This window comes from Pseudoliparis swirei, chromosome 20 (genome assembly GCF_029220125.1).
Source record: "Pseudoliparis swirei isolate HS2019 ecotype Mariana Trench chromosome 20, NWPU_hadal_v1, whole genome shotgun sequence".
NCBI classification, from domain to species: Eukaryota; Metazoa; Chordata; class Actinopteri; order Perciformes; family Liparidae; genus Pseudoliparis; species Pseudoliparis swirei.
In genome coordinates, this window is record NC_079407.1 from 7,051,415 (window position 1) to 7,076,766 (window position 25,352).

A 25,352-nucleotide genomic window follows, 5' to 3' on the forward strand; every position below is an offset into this window, starting at 1 on the left:
GTAGAGAACAGACTAAACAACATTGTATCGATCGGCACAGTGTTTGAGTTTTTGTTACTTTTCTCGTTTCAGATTGTAACTTCTCTGTACGCTCCTGAAGGTTTGGCTTTTACGAGCCGTCCTTGAATGCACCACGAGATTGTATCCTACTTTGAACCTGGCGGGGTGGGCCAGACTCCAATGAATCCACACGGACTTACCGACCGAGCGAGGGAGCGGAGAAAAGTCGGGCGCAGACACACGGGTGTAACCTCCAGAAACATCGCGCAAAACCAACGCAAAGTGTGAAAAGAGAAGTTCAGCTTTTTGTCTGTGTGTGTAGATTACTTATTCTCGACTTCCCCTCTTCAGCTCGTAGACACCAATGTGGGACAGTGATTGGAGTTGACAAGCCCGCTTCACTACTGTATATCTACTCCCCCTCCGCCTCCTCCTCCGCCTCCTCTCCCGCTTCACTCAACCAGGAAATCGTCGAGGTGTGCTTTCTTTACACCGCTAGTTGCTACCCCGTTTGCGGGTGTAGATGCGCCCTTTTTTCCGCCGATTTTCCTCGTTTTTTATTCCACTAGTTTGACTTTTTTCGCCGGGCCTCAGCCCTGAAGTCGGCCAAACTTGCCTACGAGGAGAGCATCTCCACTCTGGCCGAACAATGAGGTGGGTAACACGGCTCAAATCCCTTCATCTGCATTTTGTTCCCAGGCTACATTTTGTGTTTCGGCCACTGGTTTTTACAAAGGCGACTGTTCAACCCGGACCCAATAATACCTCTTTAACCGCCAGTTGTTTCCAACACATTGAATCGTGTGTGTGTGCCCCCCCCCCACCCCCCATTCTGAAATAACTCGAGCTTCTGGCTGTTTTGTTGTTGCGTCGTTTCAACTACATGACGACGTGTAGCAGGTTTTTACGGGACCGTTGCCGGTGGATAACTCAAAGTATACGCGTGGTGAACAGTGTGGCTTCCGAGGCTGTTGAGCCGGTTCAGATTAGACGAAAACAAAACACGGGTTTTTAACTCTTTTGGCCAAACGCAACTACTGTCGAGCAAAAAGTACCGATGATACAAAACTACAAAAGTGTACAGCGGTGTACTCGTACCTAAGGTCAGAGGTCAGGGTGATTTTTTTTGAAAACGAGAAAGTAATTCAGTATCTTGTTCAAAGGCACTTCGGCATCGGAAGTTCTCCTCTATATTTGGGGGTGGGTGCTCCTTCAAAGGTACAATGACCACTCAGCCACCCTGCTGCCCGTAATGCACTTGCTGTTTATATATCATGTCCTGCATTCCACAGTCGCCCACTCCGGCTGTATTTCTCTGTCTTTAGGAACAGAGGTTCACACCGGGAACCACATTTTCTCAGTGGAAAGCTCCTGTCCACAAATTCCACATCCTGTCACAGCCTGTGCAGTTGGCAATTGCATGCATCGAAGTCACCGCTCCACACTGGGATTTTTAATAAACAAATACATTTGTCCTCACTGCTTCACATTTAAACGGAGCAGCGATACACTTTTATCAAGTTGCTCACTTTTTGTCATTTGAATGTTTTGGTGCCGGGCTGATAACCTGTGTGACGAGTTCTTTATCTCAAACCTACTGCTCTGAAACAATTTATCTCAGCTCGGCACATTGGTTGGTCCAGTGTTTGTATTTGTTTTGCACATATTTCTGCATAGCCACTTTGATTACAGCAGGAACAGGCGGCACCTCAGCTGCCTGCAATCCGGCTACAATCACAGTAAAGCATTAAAAAGTTCCCTGCTGATGAGACCGTTAATTAAGTTATTGCAAGGATCAGCAAAGATTACCGTGTTGACATACTTTACTGAATGCATAGGCGGGCGTATATGAAATTTAGGCTGGCAGAGCAAAGTTAAATAATAGAATAAGTAGAATCTATTTTTCTTTTGGGATGTTCAGCATTAGTTATTTTAGGACACAAACATATATATATATATATGTGCCAAACTTCAACCATTTTCCCCCCAAGTTTGAGAAGCATGACGGATACAAAAGGACAATTTATTTAGATGTGAGGTCATTTGATTAAACCATTTGTATCGTGGTAATAAATGACTTTGGGCAAATTGGTTTGGGGCGAGTAGACCAGAAATCATTAATCTTCAACATTACCAGTGAACCCTCAAGATATGCAAACTGCTTTATTGTCGTATTGCTTAGCTGCCCTTAAAAAAAGAACAACTTCGCCAACCACAAGCCACTGCAGCGACTAGAATGCACCAAACAGTGTCGATGTTGAAGCGAAGAGCCTTTTTGTCTATATTCATCCTGCACTTCAAAGTGCATCTTCTCTGACGGGCGGCGTGCGTTTTGATAATTGTAGGTTTTTACTTTTGTCTATATTCTGCTCCATTGTGGCGTGAATGGCTAATGTCGCCTTGTATAAGAGTTAAAGAATGGAATGCAGCCCCACTCATGTTCATTGTCATTTATCCCTGTGGTATGAGAATGTTGACACAAAAGTGCAGTCAAAAGTTCAACCGTTTGACCCAGTTGGGGAAATTGCGACATCTCCTCTAACCACCTTCGTGGAACAATGAAAATAGATGCTACGAACACTATCAGCGCTTCAGGCTGTCTTCACCCTTTGTTAGGTGGCACAGGAAGTGCATCCATCACCGTAATGATTCACTGTTGTTGTCGGAGGCGACTCCCACCATGGCTCACTGGCTGGGTCTCTGTGGCTGAAAGACCCGTCCTGTTCGACACCAGCGGTAATGCTGCCTCGGGCTCGAGTATTAGTGGGTGTGACGCAAGCAGACAGGTGAACCGACTTTGCTCGCCGCGCTGTTTGCACTCTCACGAGATCCCTGCGCTCAGTTTGGAAGCTCGCTGTGTCTGGAAGCGATGCCGAACTGAGCTCTTCCGCTCCTCTCCGTCCACTCATGCGTGAGCCTTTTTATTGATCAGCCTTAAAAGCAGGGAAATGGCCTCCCCCCCCCCCCCTCCCCTCCCCACCTCACCCTATGTCTCCTTTGTGTCTTGGCTCCAGCTTCTTGGCAGTAAATGGAAAGGAATGCAGCTCGAACGCTGCTCTTTGCAGTTTTGCCGTCATCTCTTCCTCCTCCTCTTACCAAATGTTCACAGGCTTGACCTCATGTCCCAACAGGCCGGTAGCGGTTATTTAAGGCATTTAGCAATGTTATTGCGCGTGTGTCCGTGTAAGGATAACGTGATGCAACTCATTGGTGTTGCGATAGGAGCACTTTCATGCCCGTGGTGTTGCGTAATGTTCATTACAGTGGGTCTGGTGTTGTGAGAGGCTAATTATTCATGCTCCTACTTGTTGTACTAAATCCTTTGCACGCTCAGGGTTTCTATGTTTTCTTTTTAAAGTCTGATATCAGTGCGGAGTACAAAGTCAATATTACTCCCTTGAATCTGTTTTCAAATTCAAAATATTAAGCGTAGAAATACTGCTGTGTAAAACTGCTAAGGTCGTTGGTCAGACACGTTCCTGTTTCACTTTCATTCTCTTTTGGCAAACTGTAGCCCAAAACGCTGGAGACATTGTGCATACCTGAAATTCTTGCACTTTCAGTGTGGAAATAAAACGGCCCTTTTTATGTTCGGCCCTCATCCAAAGAGCTCCGAATATCCACGCTTAACCCCGCGCATCACACGCAATGACAATCTGATGTAATTGCGGTGTGCTTGTCGGAATGCTTATATATATATATATATAAATGGATTAAGAATAATGACTTTTATTGTCATGCATCAGTGAAGAGTTGCATATTGATATGCACTTGGACAGCGGTGTACAGTTGGTGTGACTGCGTGTCTAAATGATCACAAAGCCCGTATGCTGCCTCGCTGCACACATTATTGAAATGTTCTTGTGAGTTTGTCTCCCACAGCACCCAATCGCTGCAACCCCCTCCCCAGAACCAATTTACCCCTCGGGTTCCTCCCACCCCTTGCACTCATAAATAGGCCATTATGCCGGCCTGCCCTGTGGATTAGACGCTTTGCTACAGGAGTTGCGCAACATACAAAACCTACCAGTGTTTACGTGGTGACAAATCCAGTTTCCTCTGTGCTACCGGCGTTTTTCTTCTTCTTTAATTGTGCTAGGTTGTTGTGTTCTCTCTATGTATGGTGTTGTTTCTACTGTGATCACTTATTTTAAGCTTGACCTTTACCCCGACTAGCTTCTCGGTTCCTGTCTCACCCATATTAAGTAGCTGTTCACTGAGCTCGGTGGTTTGAAACGGATGTTGATCTTTTTTGTCGCAGGAAATTCAGTTATTTGGTGGGGAAATTGTGTAAATCGCTTGCTTGTATAATTGAATAAATTCCGTGAAAACAATTTTTATAATTTATCAATTTTATATATTACATAATTGTGTATTTACAAACTTTTAGTTCCGGATAGTCGGACAAACAGCCAATTGGAAGATGCTTTACATTTCCCAGAAACTCACAAGCAACCTTTCATGAATAACATATCCTGATTGGAATGAGTGGTGAAGGCGGATGCAATAAATACAATACCTGATGGTCATGTTTCTTGACTCTTAGCACATAGTCTCAGGATATTTGTTGTGATTCCAACTGGCCTTAATAAGTAATTCTGGGCCGAATGCTAAGGGGGTTTTGCCGTTGAAGGTGAACTGTCTAATGCTGATTTCTCCATTGTTGTGAGAGAATAATATTTTTGCTTGACTGGAGCAACTAATGTCTCTGTCAGCTGTGGTCACTTTCTGTCACAACAGAAGCGTTGGGAGCGGGTACTAAAAACGTTATCTTCAGAAATCTGTTGATTTGAAGAGTTGTTGTATCTGTGAGTTGACATACAACTGTCTTGATCTCATCCACGCCTGTATCCATTTTTCAGATACAATTTTTATTATTTTTATGACTGCAGCAACAATTCACAGTTCTTCCTTTCTAAGTGGATGATTGTCTCCCTCAGTGGGAACAATAGCAGATATAAAACTCGCCCCAAAAAATTAGAGCCGTTTCAGAGGTCTGAAAGCAGGATAATTATGAGCATTTATATTTCTGTATGACTTCACTTCTAGCCGTCTTCAGTGTGAAATCAAGCGGAAATCGCAGCTCTACATTGATGACGTTAAAGAGACGGCTGCGAACCCTGTGGTCTTTTTGCATTAGCCAGACTGAGTGACATCATCCCAGCTGATGGAGAGCCTGGGTCTAACAACGTAGTGAAACCAAAGCTTATTGTGGGCAGAAATGCTGTTGTGATATATTGGATGGTCAGCAGCACCGCTAATGGCACAGGGATATGTCCAGTCCATCAGGGGTCCACTGCTTAATGGAGTGTAATGGATGCCAGTTTGTATAAAAACTGCTGTATGCTGTCAGATATCTTAAACATTACTCTCTATTAGGTCCTCGGATCTTAACTTTATGATGGCGATTGCCGATACACAAAGGCTGTATTAGATAAAACGGTATTAGAGGAAATCCAGCAGATGCTTTGCTGGGCAGCAGTTTACTTACATTATCATTAGGCACCACTTCCACTCTGGTTTTCTGTTTATAACCAAACGGAAAAGGACAGGCTTAAAAGGGGAACCTGTTTTGAGTTCTTCAGTTAAAAAGACTGAAGACATTTTCAGCATGGGTGACACTTGTTTTTTCTTCTTCTTTTTCTTCATGATTAGCGATGCATAAAATGTGGTTTATAGAAATGTTTTCTGCTTTCCTGGATTCTTCGTGAAGCTCCCTCTGCATCTCTCTTTAATCCGGTGGCAGTCTGGTCTATTCGAATGACGTTAAATTCAGAGGCTTGGTATTGAGGTCAATCGAGTGGCCAAAGGAAGACAACCCTTTTTATTAAAGATTTATCTGTTTAAAAACAAAGTTAATGCTCAGTCGTTGGTGAATATGATCCTGAATGTTTATTGGATGTTATTTAAATGTTTTATTTGTACATAGTTTCAGTCAGAAATAGAGGTGTGAATCCTCGCTCTCCTCACGAGTCGATTCAATCCTGACACTTATCAACGATGCATCTCAACAACCGAGTCCTTTATAGTCTATACGACTGGACACGGCTACTTTTTAAAGAATTAATACCAGCCGATAAAGCTTATCTCCCTTTTTTATTTGATCTTTATTATAAAATGCTGGATCTTTTCAGTACCGGTATCTGTGTGAGCCAGACCATACAAAAAACGTGCTTGCCCGTTGTTTTTTGTGTGTGTAAGCCTCGCCCTCAGTGTAATGGGAGATCAGAGAAAGAAGCGAGAGAAAGGAGTGAAGCAAGCGTCAAAGACAATAAACGACGGCTAAGCACATTAAAGACTCTCACTGAGCTGAAGTGAAACCAAACTCCTGATTAGGTTTTGTCACTGCATCAATGCAGAGTCCTTCTAGTCTGCAAAGCATCTTCGGATTGAGACGTTTCCGCACCTCTGGTCAGTAACAGGATACATATTGTTACTGATATGCCAGTTTATTTTTTATGCATGCGTGTATACATACATGCACACATGTATATGGCTGTCTTCATTGTTGTTTGCCTTGTTAGTGAAAAGGATCAGCTGAGGGTTGCTGAGATATCAATTAACAGGCCTCATTTGTTGATGGCGGCAAAGCTTTGAGAGACAGAATTTTTCTTTTTTTTAAATCTTCACAAGCGCTCAGCCCAAAAACCTGGTGTTCTGCCGATGGACTTGGCTTTGTTGGTGCAATACATTGTACGACTGTCATCCAAGTAGCCACTATTTGCAAAGTAGACAGGTCTACATCCACACCCGTGCCACTCGACGTCAGTGCGAGGCCGGTAATATGATCTTTGGGCTCGAGTTGAGACATTTTGGCTCTAATGTGTATGTAAAACGGTACAAGTCGGGACAGCTGAGAGGGGGTGAGAGAGCGATTTTCCTCAGTGAATTGTTCTTCTCGAGAAAAGTGGGCCTGCCTCCTCCTCGGCCCAAGTCGAGGAGGATGTGCTCCAACCTGTAAAAGGAATTGAGCTCAGAGAGGAGGACAGAGGTGAGATGGTTCCAAATATGGGCATTGAGTGGACCAGTAGTGCTCTCTCAGAAGCAGGAAGGAATTCATCTCCACTCTCGAAGTGGTCGCACAACAAAATGAAGGTTCTTGGCCAACCGTCTATTTAACTTTTCCACAATGCTGGATAAGCGATGCCAGACAAAGCGTGAGTCAGCACTCGAAGAATGCTGAGGTTTTGTTTCTTAGTGGTGGAGTTTTAGCTGAAGCTGTCTGACTTTATTTAAACAAAGATATGTGTTTTTTCTGGAGTTGCCCAGGGTGAGAGGCGCCGGGCGGGAGTGGGGATACTCACAAGCCCCCGGCTGAGCGCTGCTGTGTTGGAGTTTGCCCCGGAGAACGAGAGGGTCGCCTCCCTGCGCCTACGGGTTGCGGGGAGTAAAGCTCTGACTGTGGTTTGTGCTTATGCACCAAACCGCAGTTCAGAGTATCCGGCCTTCTTGGAGTCGGTGGGAGGGGTCCTGGAGAGGGCACCGCCTGCCGACTCCATAGTTCTCCTGGGAGACTTCAATGCTCACGTGGGCAATGACAAAGAGTGATTGGGAGGAACGGCTTGCCCGATCTGAACCCGAGCGGTGTTCTGTTATTGGACTTATGTGCTAGCCACGGCTTGTCTGTAACGAACACCATGTTCGAACATAAGGTGGCTCATAAGTGGACTTGGTACCGCTAAGGTTGTTAAAAAGCTCCTTGGTGGCAAGGCGCTGGGGGTGGATGAGATCCGCCCTGAGATGCTGAAGGCGCTGGACATTGTTGGGCTGTCTTGGCTGACACGCCTCTTCAATGTCGCGTGGGGGTCAGGAACAGTGCCCTTGGACTGGCAGACCGGGGTGGTGGTTCCCATTTTTAAAAAGGGGGACCGGAGAGTGCAGGGTTTTTCCTGCATAGAGAAAATTTGGGCGCGCGCCTACGCCGTTTTCCCGAGCGCCTATGACAAATCCCGAGCGCCTAAGGCAAAAAAAAGTCTGCGATGAAAAAAACAAAAACAAATGTGTTCATCACGTGCATGTCAGCGAATATGTTCTCAATAGTATGTTTCAAGGAGGCTACAGCCGAACCCTCGTTCTGTTTTGATCAATAGTAATGGAGTTCAGTGCAGTGGCGTCCCTAGGCTAATTTCAAAAAAAAAAAAAATTTGGCACACAAGTGGTTAACACTTCCAGGTCGCACGTGACGTCATTCACCCAAAACAGCGGAGTCAGGCTGGCAGCAGGCGCACGTAACAGCAAGCTGCTGTCTGAGAGTGTTTCTATGTCTACAAATTTCGCTGCTTCACTCCTCTGGGCTAAGCCCAGCGCCGCCGCTCCTATAACGCGCATCGCTCTGCTGTGATACGCGCCGACACATCCGCGCACACAGGTGAGCACACTCTCACTAGAACCCTTCCCCCCCCCCCCCCCGTCGACAACGCTCGCCGTGGGTCACTTTCCTATCTAAGCTGCATTGGCTAAGCCCCAGATGTATCCAAATCCTAGAGACGCCCCTGGTTCAGTGTTTCCCCTAGGTTTACAGCTTCAGGGGGGCGGGACTAGTGCCGCTAGCCATGTTGGTGCCCTGAGCTTAATTTAACACTGAGGTGTGCTCACCTGTTTGCGCGCATCACGGCTGAGCGAGGCGCGCGCCGGCATCGGAGCTCTGGCGCGAGTGAGAGTGTGCTCACCTGTGTGTGCGGATATGTGCGCGCATCACGGCAGAGCTTCGATGCCGGCGCGCGCATCGCTCTGTCGCGCGAGCCGAGAAGTGTTGGGAGGGGGGGGGGGGGTAGACGAAAATTACAGGGTGACGGGTGGTCAGATTTCCCCCTGTTATAATGGTAGGGGAAACACTGGAGTTGATAAGCGTGTCTTCTTGTCTGATCAATACGCAACTGTGAGGTGCGCGACATGACAGAGCGGCCGGCCAGCTGCTGATCACTCACTAAACAGCCCGACGTGCATGAATAGATGGTGCGCGCACAGCGCGCAAAACATTTTTTTGGGAGCACCGAAGACCCATTTTGACCCAGGAAAAACCCTGGAGTGTGCTCGAACTATCATGGAATCACACTTCTCAGCCTCCCTGGGAAAGTTTATGCCAGGGTACTGGAAAGGAGGCTCCGACAGCTGGTCGAACCTCGGATTCAAGACCAGCAGTGCGGATTCCGTCCCGGTCGTGGAACTGTGGACCAGCTCTTTACCCTCGCAAGGGTCCTCGAGGGGTCCTGGGAGTTTGCCCAACCAGTCTTCATGTGTTTTGTAGACTTGGAGAAAGCTTTCGACCGGTCCCTCGGGAATTGTTGTGGGGGGTGCTGCGGGGGTATGGGGTTCCGGACCTGTTGCTACGGGCTATCCGGTCTCTGTACGCCTGCAGTAGGAGCTGTGTTCGCATCCTCGGCAGTAAGTCAGACACGTTCCCGGTGGGTGTTGGTCTCCGCCAGGGCTGCCCTTCATCACCGGTCCTGTTTGTGATTTTCATGGACAGGATATCTAGGCGCAGCCGGGGGGTGGAGCAGGTCAGGTTTGGGGGTCTTGGGATCGCCTCTCTTCTGTTTGCAGATGATGTGGTCCTGTTAGCATCCTCAGACCATGACCTCCGGCACTCACTGGGGCGTTTTGCTGCCGAGTGTGAAGCGGCAGGGATGAGAGTCAGCACCGCCAAATCTGAGGCCATGGTGCTCTGCCGGAAACCGGTGGATTGCTCCCTCCAGGCGGGGACAGAGTGCCTGCCCCAAGCGAAGGAGTTCAAGTATCTCGGGGTCTTGTTCACGAGTGAGGGTAAGATGGAGCGGGAGATCGACAGGCGGATCGGTGCGGCTGCAGCAGTAAAACAGGCGCTGGACCGGTCTGTCTTGGCGAAGAGAGAGCTGAGCCAAAAGGCGAAGCTCTCAATTTACTGGTCGTTCTACGTTCCAATCTTCACCTATGGTCACGAACTTTGGGTAGTGACCGAAAGAACGAGGTTGCGAATACAAGCGGCCGAAATGAGTTTCCTCCGTAGGGTGGCCGGGCTCAGCCTTAGAGATAGGGTAAGGAGCTCGGACATCAGGAGGGAGCTTGGAGTCGAGCCGCTACTCCTTCGCATCGAAAGGAGTCAGCTGAGGTGGTTCGGGCATCTGATTCGGATGCCTCCTGGACGCCTCCCGTTAGAGGTTTTCCAGGCACGTCCTACTGGGAGGAGACCCCGCGGAAGACCCAGGACACGCTGGAGAGATTACATCTCCCGGCTGGCCTGGGAACGCCTCGGGATCCCCCAGAATGAGCTGGAAAGTGTTGCGGGCGAGAGGGAAGTCTGGGTCAACCTGCTGGGTCTGCTGCCCCCGCGACCCGACCCCGGAATAAGCGGATGTGGATGGATGGATGGATGTGTGAAAAGAAACGGGCATGAGGAGAGCGACAAAGAAAAGAGGGGGGTGACGTTTACAGTGGAATAAGGCGACGCTAGCTCGAACCATAGTCTCTAAATGCTTTTATTTAGCCTTTACTGTAATGGGTAGGATGATCAAGGAAAACAACTCACTGACTAAAATTCAAGAATATATTTCAGTCACACCTCAAAGTCCTGCTTGACCCCTGATTTTAAGTTCTTTAATTTCCTTGTTATAGGTTATACAGTTTTAAACTGTTATGTGTTTCAGCTCGAAGAAAACCGTGAGAAGAATTTGTGTTTTAGATATTGTGTTTATTATATTTGAAGAAAAGAAGCTGCATCAAAGGGAAGTATGTTCTTGAATCTGGGCGTCGGGCTACATATTAACATTTATGGGACAGCTGGACAGGTACTGCACTTTGCAGTTTGAAAGCTTATCTCATACCTACTTTTACAGTCAATGATAGCCACTCAATATTGACATGAGATACGAACAAAAGTTTCACGAGATGCACGTTGTTCACCGGGGTTAATTTCAGAGTCTCTCCCCGAGTCTGTTTACGTTCCGTGAAGGTGGTTTTTTGGACGGCGCACTGTCGGATGACCACGTCAACCGGCCGTTGTCCGGTCCTTCTATGTCCCACTCGGCATCTGATGTCGAGTGCTTTACCGACATCATGACCTCAGCCCGGCGTGTTTGCACAATGAGAAAGCCAAGCCCTGATTTCAAAGGAACGTTTGGTTTCTCGCAACATGGAAGTAACTAACGAGCAAATGTTCCGATGTCACGCTCGACGCACACGCAGCGCTTCCTTTTCTCACTTCTGTTTGCAGTTTGTGTTTCTGTCTGGAACGTGACTTTAGCCGCATATGTCGACATGTTCTGTGGTGGAAAGGGAACGTTTCACATGCGTTCTCAGTTAAAAAAATCTAAAAATATATTTAGATATACTCATACACACACACCACCAGAACAAGTTTCAATCTTATATAAGCTCAGGTTTCAAATACAGAGAAAAACATCTTCAGAGAGGACGGATTAGTTTTTATCTGCTCGTAAATAGTTTTCAGGTTACCATAACCTTCAAAAAGACATCTGAAATTACCTGTATATTATTACTGGAAAAACATTGTTCTTCAGCACACTATAAAATGGGTGCTTGTTTGACTATTGCCTGTAAAATGTGGTCTCTGTTTTCAGAGGCTGTGAAAGAGAGGGGGGGAAGTGGTCTGGTTAAGCACAGACTATTAAGTGACTTATTGTTAGTCGCTGTCTGGTTTGAATATGGCGTTGAACCGTAGGAGAAGCAGAAGAATATGGAATGAATCACTGGTTGTTCATCGATAGTTTACTAATTTCAAATGTCTCATCTTACGTTTCATTGGCCATGAGTCAATGATGAAAGCTGTGAGGAAAACCAACCTTCTGTTGGTGAGACGTGATATTGTTTATTGCACTTGCTTGTCAATTGTTGGGCATGAGTTACTCCTGCAGCTTTATGTCATCCCTGCTGTCTTTTTCTTCTTTTTTAACACAGAGAATGATACTTATTCCTGGAGGCAAGACCTGAACATCATTAAAAAAAAAAAATCTTTGTAGTTGTGAGGGCAAAACAAAAAAAAGTCTTTCAAAGAGAGGTATTATGAACTCCTGGAGGAGAGAGAAGTCTGAGGAATCAGGAGGGACAGTGAGCCAGGATTGAAGGCAGCGACAAATTATATCACTCTACTCCGTGTCACTTCAGTGTGTCTGCAGGGCTGATGACTGTATGTCGTGGGCGATGAGAACTGGAGTGTCTCCGTGAGAATGCCACCAAAGAGACATCCCTCGGCAGAGAGCGGAACTTGCATACATTATTTGAGATGAGTTGGAGAGAATGGTGAGGGAAGTAGAGAAGAGTGGCAGAGTAGCGTGGTGGGAGGGTCAGGTAAATGGAGGAGGAGGAAAGAGACGGAGCCACTGGGCCTGACTACTTGCCAGCACATTTGGGGAAAAGCTCTGAGAGCACAGCCTTATACAGACATGTCTAAGAGAGCGTGTGCCCCGGCTGTTCACTGCAGCTTCCTGTTAACCCCTGAGCAACCACAGAAGGATGAGGAACTCACTCTGCCTGTGATGATGGGGGGGTTCTGTCTGCTTTGTGTTTGAAAAAATATATATACAGGGTTCGTACGGTCATGGAAAACCTGGAAGTCATGGAATTTTAAAATGGTAATTTCCAGGCCTGGAAAAGTCATGGAAATGTTGGTATATTCACATGTTCATTTATGCCAAGTTTGAAATAATTAATATAAACAGATGGATTTGCACATAAAGAATAAACATTTATATTAGTGTTTAAAGGAATAAACATGAATAGAAATGTTTATTCTTTTAATCAAACTATTGTCTCATTCATTTGTTTCATTTAAGGTAAACTGTATGCTTTGGAATTCTCTTTTTTTTTAATACAAAATTCTTTAAATTGTTTATACCGAGATTTCAGTTGAGTCGTGGAAATTTGGTTTAAAGTCCTGGAAAAGTCATGGAAATCCATTGGTCAAAATGTGTAAGAACCCTGTATATATCTTCTTGGTTAATCCTTTGCTGAAGTCTTCTGTTTTATTAGTGTGGTTTCTGGTGCCTCCGATCCCTCCCAGAGCATCAGCCAGTGACCCATTTGTGCTTAAGAGAAAACCTCTTAAGCCCACTGAGCGACCAGTTGACTTGGCTCCACAGCCGGCGTCCATGTCTTCACCACTGAACTGGTGGTCTTCATCTGGGGAAGGACAGGAATCGCGCCCGCCCTGGTTTATTCCAGTGCTCAAACTCAGTCCGGTGGGTCTTCTGCAGCCACGTTATACCCAGTGGAGGTGGTCAACACAGGCACACACACCCTGCAGGTTGACGGGTGCCTGTGTTGACCATTTCTCGTCTTGTGCCGCACGCTTTTAGCGCCTCGATGTCCGTAGTTCTATCAATAATGCATCTGCTCGCTCCCGAGCACTGGCTTTCTCGGCCATAAAATATGCATCCACTTCCCAGTCCGAAATCTCTGTCCCCTCTCAGTTCCGATAAGCCCTCGCTGCCCCGCACTTGAACAGCAGGCCCGATGCAGATGATTTGGTGAGATCGGAGAAAGCTGCATTATTTATTCGTCCAACCTGAGGCGGTTCCAGCCTGCTCAAGGTGATTGATGGCTTTTAAGTGTTGCTTTAAGGCCACTGTCAATGTTCAGCCCATTTCCAGAGTGCTTTCTCTCCCTCGCAGATATATTTCTTATTCGTCGTTTGTCAAAATAGTATTGTGCCTTAGTTCCCGTCTGTGTTCCCTGTCCTTTAAGTTCATTCAAATCTGAAAACCACATATCTGAGATATTAACGGTAACCACCCGTTGGGATGTGACTTTGACAGACCGAGAATCAAAGATCATAATTGTGTGGAAAAAAGTTGTTGACAAAGTTGTTCTACATGATCCCAAACATTTCTTTGCCATTTCTGTGATGCAACGTACGCGCAGATACAACAGATCGGCAATGGGCCGAAACCAACCAACTCATCTACCTCATTTCACATAGACTTAAAAATAAAGTGCAGAACTTCCGCAACCATCTCTAGCCGCAGTGAAGAAAGCAGAGAGCAGAGGAAGTTACTTTGAAAGCATTCACTGGGGCTCAGTTAGGAGACGTGTGGCACATGACTCGATTGCGGAGATGTTTTGAAGTTCATATAATACACTTCTATGATTGACAGCCACCCCAGAGCTATCTGAAGTGTTGTGAAATGTGAAGTACGTAAAAAAGAAAAAAATTCTGACTTAATATGTGCGGGCGCGATATCGATTGTTCAGGCTGTGGCGGTCCTTATTTGGCAGTGCTGGCAACAGGAAGTAGGTTGTGGCTTTGGTGCTTTGTCACTCCAAGTAGCAGATTGTATCGAGGGCGAGACAGATGGAGGGGGGGGGGGGGGAGATAGATGGATTAGGGACAATGGTTAGAGCACTGGGGGGGGGGAAAGGAGAAGAAGGGGAGGATTGGTTATAAAAACAAACACCGCCAGTGACATTTGTTACTGTGTGCGTGTGTTCCACTCCGCCTCCCTACTTGTTCCAAATTTGTTTATAACTCGTACGTGTATGAGAAATTTGTTTAGGCTCCGTTTGTGGTGGTGTCGAGTAACTTGTGGTGTTCTCCTCCACAATGACCGTTTTGGTGATTTTTATCTTTCAGATCTCGTTGCAAACAGGTATGAGCTCACTTGCATCTGCATTCCTGAAAGTGCTGTAACTCGTGTGCATTCCGCCTGCACAAAGCTATAAATTCACGCCGTGTCACCGATCAAACCGCTTATGCTTTCTCGCGAAGTGTGGAGGTGGAGGTTGATGCAGAGCAGGTGGAAGATGCCGACGCGTCGTCTCTTTATACGGAGCGCCGCACAACTTCCCGCCTTTGCCGGCCTCCATTGTTGTCTCGCCTTCCATCTTGTTTGGCATCAAACTCGTCTTTCTCCTCTCAAACACCCCTCTCAGTCTTTCACTTTGTTTTGGGTAGGGTAAGGTAAAGGGGGCCCTAATCTTTGCGTGGCGTAGTTCTCTATGGTCAGAACCGGTATGACTTTCAGAAACTCGCCATCAGCAACACTCAACATGTTAACAAACTATACTCCTGTGATACATCCGGTGTATGTTTCCTTTTTTTGCGGTTCCTCTTTCCAATAAACGTTTTTTTACATCGTCTTTGGTTGGCCTGTCATCTGTGTGACTTTAAATGTTACAATGGCACAATCGTTGCAGCTCTTTTACCCTCAAGTGTATTCCCTAAAACTTCAATCCAAGGTCGTAACTTGTCCCTCTCTCGCGGCAAAATAGAAAAGACATGAGATAATAACCCGTGGAGCTCTTTTAATCTCTGTAAACCTTAAAACCATGTTTGTGTTAGCGACCACAAAGATCGTTGGCAATATCATTTGTCAGCTGAGTCACTGTTGCTAATTCCCGTTTCATTTTTGTGGCAATGTTTTTTGCGGTTGCCAGTACTTCCTGTTCTGATGTACATTCTTTTGTGCCAACACATCCTCTACAAGGCTACTTCCAGGGGATGTTTTGTGTTGCGTGGGCTTTGACAGGCAGACAAAAATGATGCACGTCTCGGAGCCTTTATTACAAAGAACTTGTCTTTTAAGTTTGTTGTCTTCAATGTTACACTTGGTTGCCAGTACCGTTTTTCTTTTTGGAAAAAAAGATTATAAATCGTACCATCCCAAGTGCGATTTGTTTTTTATTGTGACCTTTTATCCTCTCAAATGTTGTTTTTCTTGATTATAATCAATGTTCTCTTTTTGTATGGCTCCCTTTTTTGTCTTTCAGCGAGTCGAGTATTTGCCAGGCTCGGGCCACTGTGATGATCTATGACGATGGCAATAAGAAGTGGCTGCCGGCGGGCGCTGGACCGCAGGCCTTCAGCAGAGTCCAGATCTATCACAACCCTTCCACCAATGCCTTCCGGATAGTGGGACGCAAGATGCAGACGGACCAGCAGGTGCGTCCGCTCGCTTCTCTTGAAGTGTCGGTCTATGTCGCTTCGTGTGCGTGTAGCTCATCTATCTGCGTCTGCCCTGTGGCTCGCGGGCGTCTGTGGTCTCCTGTAAGTTCCTCGGGGTATATGAGTAAGTAAGCAAGTGTGAGACGGTCTATCTTGGGACGTGCCCATTCATTCACATCATCATCTGTTATAGTTTAGTAACCAGGTAGAGAACGTTTACTCTGCATATCATTTAAACCGCCGTACCTAAGAAGGCCTTATTCTCTATAGCTTCATTATTTTTTATTTATTTTGGCAATCATTTATTCTGCATATATGACGGCCTGGACCGTGTTCCAGCTCAGGCTGTTCGAGCATGTACGGCCAGCTCTATATTACAAATAGCTGGTGACTGAACTATCGCACCAGAGTTTACGGTTTCACAGTTTCAGCAGAGGCAGGGGTACATCACCTCTACTGGTACGTTTAATTAAAATGTTAATCTCAATATTTATTTATTTTAAAATATGTTATTATTATATATAGTACACTATAATACACTATTGTTATTATAGTGTGTTTGTACCTCTGTTGACTCGGAGAGCCCTGCAAAACAATTCCAATGTGTCTGGACTGTTGGTCTAGGCACAAATAAACTACCTTGATCCTTGAATATAAGGAGAGTGAGGTTGTTGCTGTCTTGTTTTTTTGTGCCGTTTTGAAATGAGAGCAATTCTGCAAATGCTTTAGAGGAAGCTGGAAAATGGTAGAGAGCTTATAGATGAGCTTCTTGTTTTGAATGTGTACTGTGATGATTTCCAGTGTTGGCCATTTGAAACTACGCAGTACTGTGCTGCCATTTAACCAACAACCTGGTTTCATACAACATCCAGTTTACTTGGCTTGTTTGAATTATATTATAATATTGATATGTGTAAAAACTAACGACATTAATTAGGAATGGTTGGACCGTTACGAATAATCTATCAAGACGTACAGTACGTACTGAACATTTACTGTTACAGTTTGGAAGGACGTTGGCTTAGTGAGAAGAGGTTCTTCAGACTTGACAATCTATCGGCATGTTGGACAAGGAGAACAAAGCGGCTTTCCTTGTTGTTATCACCAGATTATGACTCACCAGATATCGCCGGATAAAGGTGGGTAAACTGAGTTTGGGTGGGTCTATTCCCGACTACGCCCCTGCTCTCCCTGCTGCCTCCGTGTCTCGCTCCTTCTTTAAACATTCAGGACTCCAAAGTGTTCCCCAGAGATGGGTCTTAAAGGGGATGATGTTTCCTGAGAGAGTTAGCCCGTTCAACCATTTCCTGTGACAATTTAGGAAGAAGCCTGACACCCAATGAGGACTCTATATTTGTGTCGAATGGAGACATGCAACGTGGTTTTGGGTGGTGCTTGATGAGAAGATAATAGGAGAGAATTTAGGATGTCTGTGTCCTCTATCTCTCTTTCCTTCAATGTCTCCTAATGTTCCTTATCTGTCTGCCTGTATGGAGAGTAACTTTAAGTTGTTTTTACGCTCATCTTTTCAATTAGTTTTATGTGTCCCAGCCTAATTGTATGATTTAACTTAATTGAAAGGCGAATAGTAGTGTTATGGTTGTTTTGCAAGCATTCAGCCTTTTTAAAACATGCAGCTTTTAATTCACTTTTTTCCTTCTAATTGTAGTTTTTCTGGCCATAACCTTTTTCTTGCCTTTTTGAGACAGGATTGTGGAGAGTTAAGGAATGCCACACTGTCTGCAGTGGCAGCTGAACGCTCCTCTCTTTTCAGCGCATGTTGCTCTTGCTATGATATTCACCCTGACAGGGTCTCCTCTCCTCCTCTCTGCTCTGTGGAATCCAGAGGCTGTTAAACAAATAGAGAAATGGCGCGTCAGCACATTCAGGCAGCGCTCAAACGCGGAAATTCTTTCCCCTCGTGCTTCATAGGCTTTACGCCACCTGCTGGGTGCACAATATGACGGACACTATAATTTTTCATTAAATGGGGATGTGGATTTGTTTGTTTTTTCTCTGAAGCTTCCAGAAACTATCCTTTTTATTTCTTCATGCCGTTTGTTTGAATGTGGACAAAAAGCCACAAAAGTACAAATTCCCCCTTGCTCCCAAAATAATCCTTTTATTGATCATCTGTCCTCTTTGCTCCCCAGGTGGTTATAAACTGTCCAATTGTGAAAGGTCTCAAGTATAACCAGGCCACACACAATTTCCACCAGTGGCGGGATGCCCGGCAGGTGTGGGGGCTCAACTTTGGCAGCAAAGAGGACGCCACTCTCTTTGCCAGTAGCATGGCTCATGCTCTGGATGTGCTCACCTCCATGGCAGACGCAGGTAAATGAGTTCGCACTAGATTCGCAGTTCCATCAGAATCCGTAGCGACTTGAAATTCAACTTCGAGTCCATGAAAAAAGGCAAATAAAATGCTCCCGGGATTAGAAAGGTGTTTTATACATTTGTATTATGCTGCAAAACAGTTTGGTCTCGACTAATGAAGATTAAATCTGGTCCATAATTATTCCGCAATAATTCGATGAATTTAATTTGGGCAAAAACATAATAAGAATAGGTATGTTTTTTTTCCTTTAAAAAAAAAATATATATATAATTTTTTAGTCTGAGGCTTTCTGTTTGTTAATACCAGCTGGCTATTTCGATCAAATCTGATCCTTTACATATTTTGGTTTGTTTCGCCATGAACTAAATAAACATTTTAAGAGCTCTGCTGTAGCGTGGTAAACACAGTGCAAATTAATGACTATAAAATATCTTGGTTACATCACCCTTTTTGGTCCATCTGTAGTATGTCTGTCTACACCATACTCAGACTTTGCACACTCAACTGAAGGGGTAGAAAAGGTGTGTACACCAATAAAAGCACATGAACAGTTACATTACAAGTCAAAGAGTGTCATAAAATGCAAATCAGAAATCGAGTGTTAAAAATTCCCAGCCATGTATGCACGTTCTTTAATCTTTTTCATTTTCATTAAAAAATGTTTTCTGTGCTGTGATTTGGCAGGCTATTCAACCCTTCCCCGCTCAGTTTCAAATGGACCCACTCCAGAAGAGCTCGAACAACAGAGAAGGTACCTTCAGGCTTCCTCTAACTGGAACCTGCCTTTTTATTTTTCTCTGCTGATTTTAATAATCCGCTTGCCACATTTAATTAGGAATCAACTTGAATGTCTTTCGGGCCTGATTTCAGCGAAACCAAAATGTCATGTATCCAGCTGTTAGCCCTCACAACATGACACGGTTTCTTCTGGGTTTGCAGGCTGGATTCATGTCAACATTTGTTTCAAAAGGAGATTTTCTTTTCACGTTATTTTCCCATGTTGACAAGTTGGCTGCCCTGTAAGGTCACGTGAATTTTATGTTTCGAACGGACACAAACTATCCTCTGGGTTTAGTTGCATAACATTCAATAGCAAGTCAAGCTGTCTTGGCTTTGGTGTCGTCCTGTTTGAACACACGCAGATATAGAGGATTTGATGGCATTAGCCTGACAGTCAACCCTCCGTCATCTCCTGTAGGTCAAAGGTTAAAAAAACAGCAAGGCGGACACCTCGCATCAACCTCAGCTTCTCTGCATCCATCTATCTGCGTCTCCCTCGTGACCCTTAGTGGTGTCATGCCGAGGCATTAAGCTTTTAATCTCATTTGAGTATAAAAGGTAATATGTTGCACAGTAGGGGAGGACTTGTGATAGAGGGACTGTCTGTCAAGTTACAAGCTGTCCCAGTGGCTGATGACATTCAGCAGCTTTTAAACCCTTTGAAATACAGATATTATTTTTCATTAATGCTTTCAAGTCTGATAGATTCACAATATTATTCACCAGTGTCAAATGACTCTCGAAGAAATCTGAAAAACGTAAGGACGTGATCTCCCTTCCCCCCTTTTCCTGGGCACTCTGCCTAAGTGGATCAGCTGTGCTTTAAATCACAGCGACACTCCCATTGTGTGTGTGTTTTTGGACCATGTTTGAGTTGGTGCACATTGTATGTGAGGGGGGTGAGAGAGCGGCCACTCGCATTAGGCCACCGTGTCCAGCTGTGGACTTTTTCAGTGATAGGCTAATCAGAAGCTCTGAAATTCCACCTCTCATTCTTTTACCGAAGCCGGTATTTTGAAAACAAATACTGATTTATAGCTCTTTGCACTAGTGCCACGTACTATAATTAGATTGAGTTATTTGAACACAATGGATATTTAATTAATCAAATAATCTACAAGATGTTTCTGCATAAATTTGGGAAATGTTCTGGGAGCTGGCCCATTATGCTTGCTCTTATATCATTCACTCAATCTCATGGTTTTAGCCTGTCTCATCACAACACCCACATTACACATAGTATCTGTCTGCTTTGTTTATCTGTCCTGTTCACCACACGATTGTATTTTGTCTCCATATATTGGACGCTGACGGATGTGTTTTTGTTTGTGCGAAGGTTGGAGCAGCAGAAGTTGGAGCAGCAGAAGCTGGAGCAGCAGAAGCTGGAACAGCAGGAACGAGAGCGCCAGGAGAGAGAGAGACAGGAGCGGGAGCGGCAGGAAAAAGAGAGACTGGAGAGGGAAAGACAAGCTGCTGCAGGTCAGGAAGCACCTGGGCTGCTCCACATAACTGTACTTCGCCACGATACAGCTCAGTCTTTGAGTGTTATTGTGAAGTGTACTGCATTTCTTAAGCCCCCCCCTACGTTGCATTGACAGTGGCGTTACAGACCCCTTATCACTAATCTGTGTCTGACTGCATGATACCAATTTTAAAGTTTGTCAGATGCAATTAAGGCTTAGTTTATCATTGTGCTGCGAAGTAAATGAAGACAACAAATATCTAATATATATATGTTTAGTTTTACATTTTGTTGGCCAGTTGATTCTGCATCATTTCCAGACATTGGGGCACGAGTCGCATTGTGACAATTTGGCCCAGAAATTCGGACCGTTTCTGGAACTTTAAATCGGCCACCTTTTACAATTTAGGACCACTGTTTGGATTGTCGACTATTTCATCAGTCAAGATCGTCAACTGTTTGAGAGCTTAACTGACACGACGCACATGCATCGCAGCATCCTAGACGCGTTGTTATTGATAAATAGTTTGGTAATGCTTACTGACGGTCCCTTTCTGTGTTTTAGTCTCTACTGTTCCTCCACCTCCACCAATGCCCCCTCAATGCCCTGCTCCTCCACCTGCTCCACCTGCTCCACCTGCACCTCCTCCACCCCCTGCCCCTCCTCTGTCTGGTGGCATCCCTGCACCACCTGCACCACCGCCTCCTCCGGCCCCACCCCCGCCCCCCCTCCAAGGGGGAGTAGGAGGTGGCAGTAATAGTAGTCTTAGTAGTAGTGGAGGAGGGGGAGGAGGAGGAGGAGGAGGAGGGGGAGGAGGAGGAGATGATGGTGATAGTGGGGGATTTGGAGGAGGGGGCCTGGCTGCTGCCATAGCAGGAGCTAAACTTCGCAAAGTATCAAAGGTGAGTAAATGACCCAACAGGGTTATACACCAGTGGGTTTTGGACAGTCTTGTTACTTTGTAACTGCTTTTTAAGGCAAAGTAAGCTGGACTTTAGTTAAATCCATTATGTGGTTCTCAAATAGAATTCTATCGATCCAATCTCGGAGTTGCTCCTGCTCTTGTAGCAATGTAACCTGCATCCGTCAGTGTTTATTGAGTCATGGTGCCGACAGATGTCTGCTTAACTCTTCAGTCTGTGTTTGCTATTTGCTGCCCTCAGCAGGAGGACGGAGCTCCTGCAACTCCAATAGGCAGATCTGACCCCAACCGCAGCAGTACCTCCTCCAGTGGAGGAGGAGGAGGAGGAGGAGGAGGTGGAGGGGGTTTGATGGGGGAAATGAGTGCCATTTTGGCACGAAGGTGTGTGACGTCAAAAGTTTAAAGTAGGATGAAATATACACCATTACACGACACAATATACTACTTATGGTTTTATCGTCATTTAAGACTTTTCTACTTTGACTAATACTCACATTTAAAGTGCAGCATATATTGTGCAACTTTTAGAAATTCCCTATTTATTGAAGTGTACGTGGTATAATTTAAAGTGATTCCTCTATACATCAGGAGAAAAGTTACAGACACTGGAGATAAGCCCTCTGTGAAGACACAAGAGAATGTAAGAATCTGCCATCACATTATTTATGTTGATAATGACGCACTCTTACAAGGTTTCTGTCTTTCTTTTAAACTCAGGATGATTCAGAGCCTCAAAGTCAAGGCGGTGAGAACTGAACAATTTCATCTCTTGCATGCCACTGACATTTAATCTGATATTAGGTTTACGTAGCACAAAGTAAACTTCAACAACTGATGTTTTTATAAATTTTCCTTCTCAGACACCCTGAGAAGACCGTGGGAGAAATCCTCCACTATGACCAGGTAATCCAGGATTCCGTTATTGCCATGCGGCCGTCATCAATAAATCAGTTACCCCTCAGGTGTTGGTGTCTCGTGTTAAAACTCACCCTAACCGGGGTTCTCCATCAGTGAGGTTGTGCGTGCGAGAGAATGTCTTCCATTTCAATTCTAAGAGGAAGGTGTATGTGTGTGTCTCACTAACAGGAATAACTCCATCCGCAAGAGCATGGACTCCACCCCCTCATTGTCCCAAGGTGTCAGGTATACATGCTGCCCCGTTCACTCACAAGCTTAGTCCCCCTTTTCTTTTCTCTTCAGGTTAGCGCAGCACCGCTGCAAACCTACGTACTGCTGTAGCATATTTTCCAGTCGATAGCAGCACCATCTAATGGATCAGATTGACATGCACCCAAGGGACTTGTAGGTGTAGCAGCCGGGTGTGTTACCTCTGAAAACTGAATCACAAGATAGAAGCCTGCCGGTGTGATCAATGCTTATTAAATGTCACCTCTGTGCGCTGGGGTTGATGCTGTCCTCTTGTCCACTTTAATATCCGTGACATTTCTTTCTGAATCATTAACATCCTAAAGGTTGACGTCACTTCAGAAAGGTAATTAGCTTAGATGTGTTAACTTCATTGGATCGTTGGGTGTGTTGTGGATATTTCTGCAACATTCTACTGACTATTCCTTCATCCCTCTGGTTCTGCTACTGGTGGACAGTTGGCTTGTCAACGCAGTGCCGTGGACCTTCTTGCCTTTTTTTTTTTCTGCCGAAGAAAAACAAACGTGAACAGTTGTCTGCATTCGTCTGCTTCTTGTCTTCTTACAGGCCGAAGCCTGCAGGGAACAACGGTAACGATGCCGGTGTTATGGAAGACTCGGATTTGGAGAAAATGAAACAGGTGAATTTCCCATCAGCCTGGCAACACACATTTTTCATGAAAAGAGTGGAACCGGAATGAGTGAGATAGTGCATTTACAGGCGGCTTGCTCTAGTCCAGTAAGCGGGTTAAAATAAGGGGTGGGAAAGAAATCTGATCTTCCAGATCTACTGCATGGATTCACAGTAGCCACATTATTTCAGTAAACCTGTTCTGAGTAGTAAGAGTGTTTACCTGTTGCGCCATGACTGACGATCTATTTGTCCATCAATATCCTGCAGGAGATTCTGGAAGAGGTTCGTAAAGAACTACAAAAAGTTAAGGAGGAAATTATTGGAGGTGAGATTTCTTTGTGCTCTCTTCGAAATTCCAAACAATTTGTATACAGTATTTTGGGGTATGTGACGCTTGTTTCTCCTTCCACAGCCTTCATTCAGGAGCTGCAAAAGAGAAGCACATAGTTCTGCCGAGTGTCAGGTGTAACAGAGGGATGGAGACAGATGGAGGTCGTTGAGGACTGTTGGGACCTCTCTTCCACTGCACCCTCCCATGTAGCCCAGGGATTTTCTTCTTCTTTTTTCTCCTACACATTTTCTCTTTTTTTCTTTCCTCTCTTACACAAATGCATGTGAGCATACGTGCTTATGTGTACATCATGCATATTCACTTCATGTAAATGGTAACCCTCCCCATGCCATCCGGCACGTTTGACGATCACGGCCAAACATTGCGACGGTGATCCCACCTATCCAGTCCCCCTCCCTGTTCATTCATCCCGTCCCCTTGTGTCCTCTGTGTTATGTTTGTCTGAACCAATTCGGAGCGCAAAGCTACAGCCACAGTTGCTTTTCCAATTCGTCATTGTGTACACTCATCATATCCCTCTTATCTGCAGAAATCCTGCTACTTGTCTCTTCTCCCTTCTATCAGACGCACCATTTACTGATAGAGCAGTCTTCAGTATTCAGGGACAATGTATTTAGTCACATTTTTACTGTAATGGCAAGATGCTGGCATGCTGGGATCATTTTTCTCTTTTTCTCAGTTGGCAAAAACTTGTTCGACCTCAAACACTGCTACAGATAGTTGCATTTAGACATCTGCTAGTATGTTTATGTCTCTAAAGCTAGTTGGATGTGGAAAAACAATAATGATCACGGATGGACCCGAACTCCGCGACGCCTGCAGTGTCGCTCCATCAAGTGGACATCCAGCTCCTGCTCCGATGGCTAAGAACTAAAACAGCACAACACAAGCCTTCACTGTTGCAAGATGGAGACGTTCGAGGAAGAGGAGACAAGCAAAGGGAATCTGATGGACAACCGGAGTGCTGTGAAAGACGAGAGTGTGTTGTAGTTTTATGATGTGTGAGAAATGTTTTCTCTTTGCATTGCACTTGTTCCAGAGGAAGTGTGTCTGTGTGCCACACTGCCTTGACAGACTATTCCCTCTCACTCAAAAATTAGATATTTGCCAGTGCAGTGGTCCTACACTGTGCTTCTGCTAGTTAATTTCTTCCATTCTAGCTATGTTATCTAACTTTGAAACAAGAAAAATGGCCATGATGAGGTCAATTAATTTGGCCATGACCAACTGCCTTGAGAATAAATATATAAATATATACATAAGGAAAAATATATATTTCTTTTGAGGGAAAATGTTAGCAGGAAATTAAATGGTGTTTCTATTTTAATTGAAATGACTGGTGAATGGGGATTTGTCTTTTTTTTTTGTCAATGATTGTTTGCTTATGAGATGTTATTTGGGGTTTACTGTTTCTTTTTTCTAATAGTCTAGGCTTTTTACACTGAAATAAAAAGAAAACAGCTTAGAGACACTGGATTAGAAATGCCTTTATAGTCGAATACAGCTGCTCTAGAAATGCATTACTTTGTCTCGAGTCATCTTTTTGCATTCTGTTGTAAGATTTCTTTGAATTCAGAATGAAATTTTGCACAAACTGGCTTCGAAATGTTATGAAATACATTTGAGTGACCAAATGTTCAACTCTGTGGTTCATGACTGAATATGACAATAAATATTTGCAAGCTGACTATCTGCCATGTGAAGTCGAACATTTGAATGGCATGGTTCAATTAACTTTCATCATGTTGCTTGTATGCACCACAAACAAACATTATCTCTGCTGTGTCAATAGTTGCACTAAAGCTTTACCAATATGCTGTCATTATTTTTTATTTATTTATGGT

General features: G+C 44.9%; 1 protein-coding gene across 2 annotated transcripts; it reads left to right on the forward strand.

The window, feature by feature from the left end:
- The first annotated feature begins 193 nt into the window (after positions 1 to 193).
- Positions 194 to 25,195, forward strand: vaspb (vasodilator stimulated phosphoprotein b). 2 transcript variants are annotated; one of them, XM_056441512.1, is made up of 14 exons: positions 194 to 654; positions 15,700 to 15,871; positions 18,028 to 18,208; positions 18,897 to 18,963; positions 20,329 to 20,471; positions 21,020 to 21,357; positions 21,619 to 21,758; positions 21,966 to 22,017; positions 22,095 to 22,122; positions 22,238 to 22,280; positions 22,464 to 22,520; positions 23,091 to 23,163; positions 23,424 to 23,481; positions 23,569 to 25,195. In XM_056441512.1, exons 1-14 carry the CDS (start codon positions 650 to 652, stop codon positions 23,601 to 23,603), a joined length of 1,392 nt encoding a protein of 463 aa, XP_056297487.1. In that variant the 5' UTR covers positions 194 to 649; the 3' UTR covers positions 23,604 to 25,195. The 2 variants fall into 2 exon arrangements, with proteins under 2 accessions (XP_056297487.1, XP_056297488.1); XM_056441513.1 differs by lacking the exon at positions 22,464 to 22,520.
- The last annotated feature ends 157 nt before the right edge of the window (positions 25,196 to 25,352 follow it).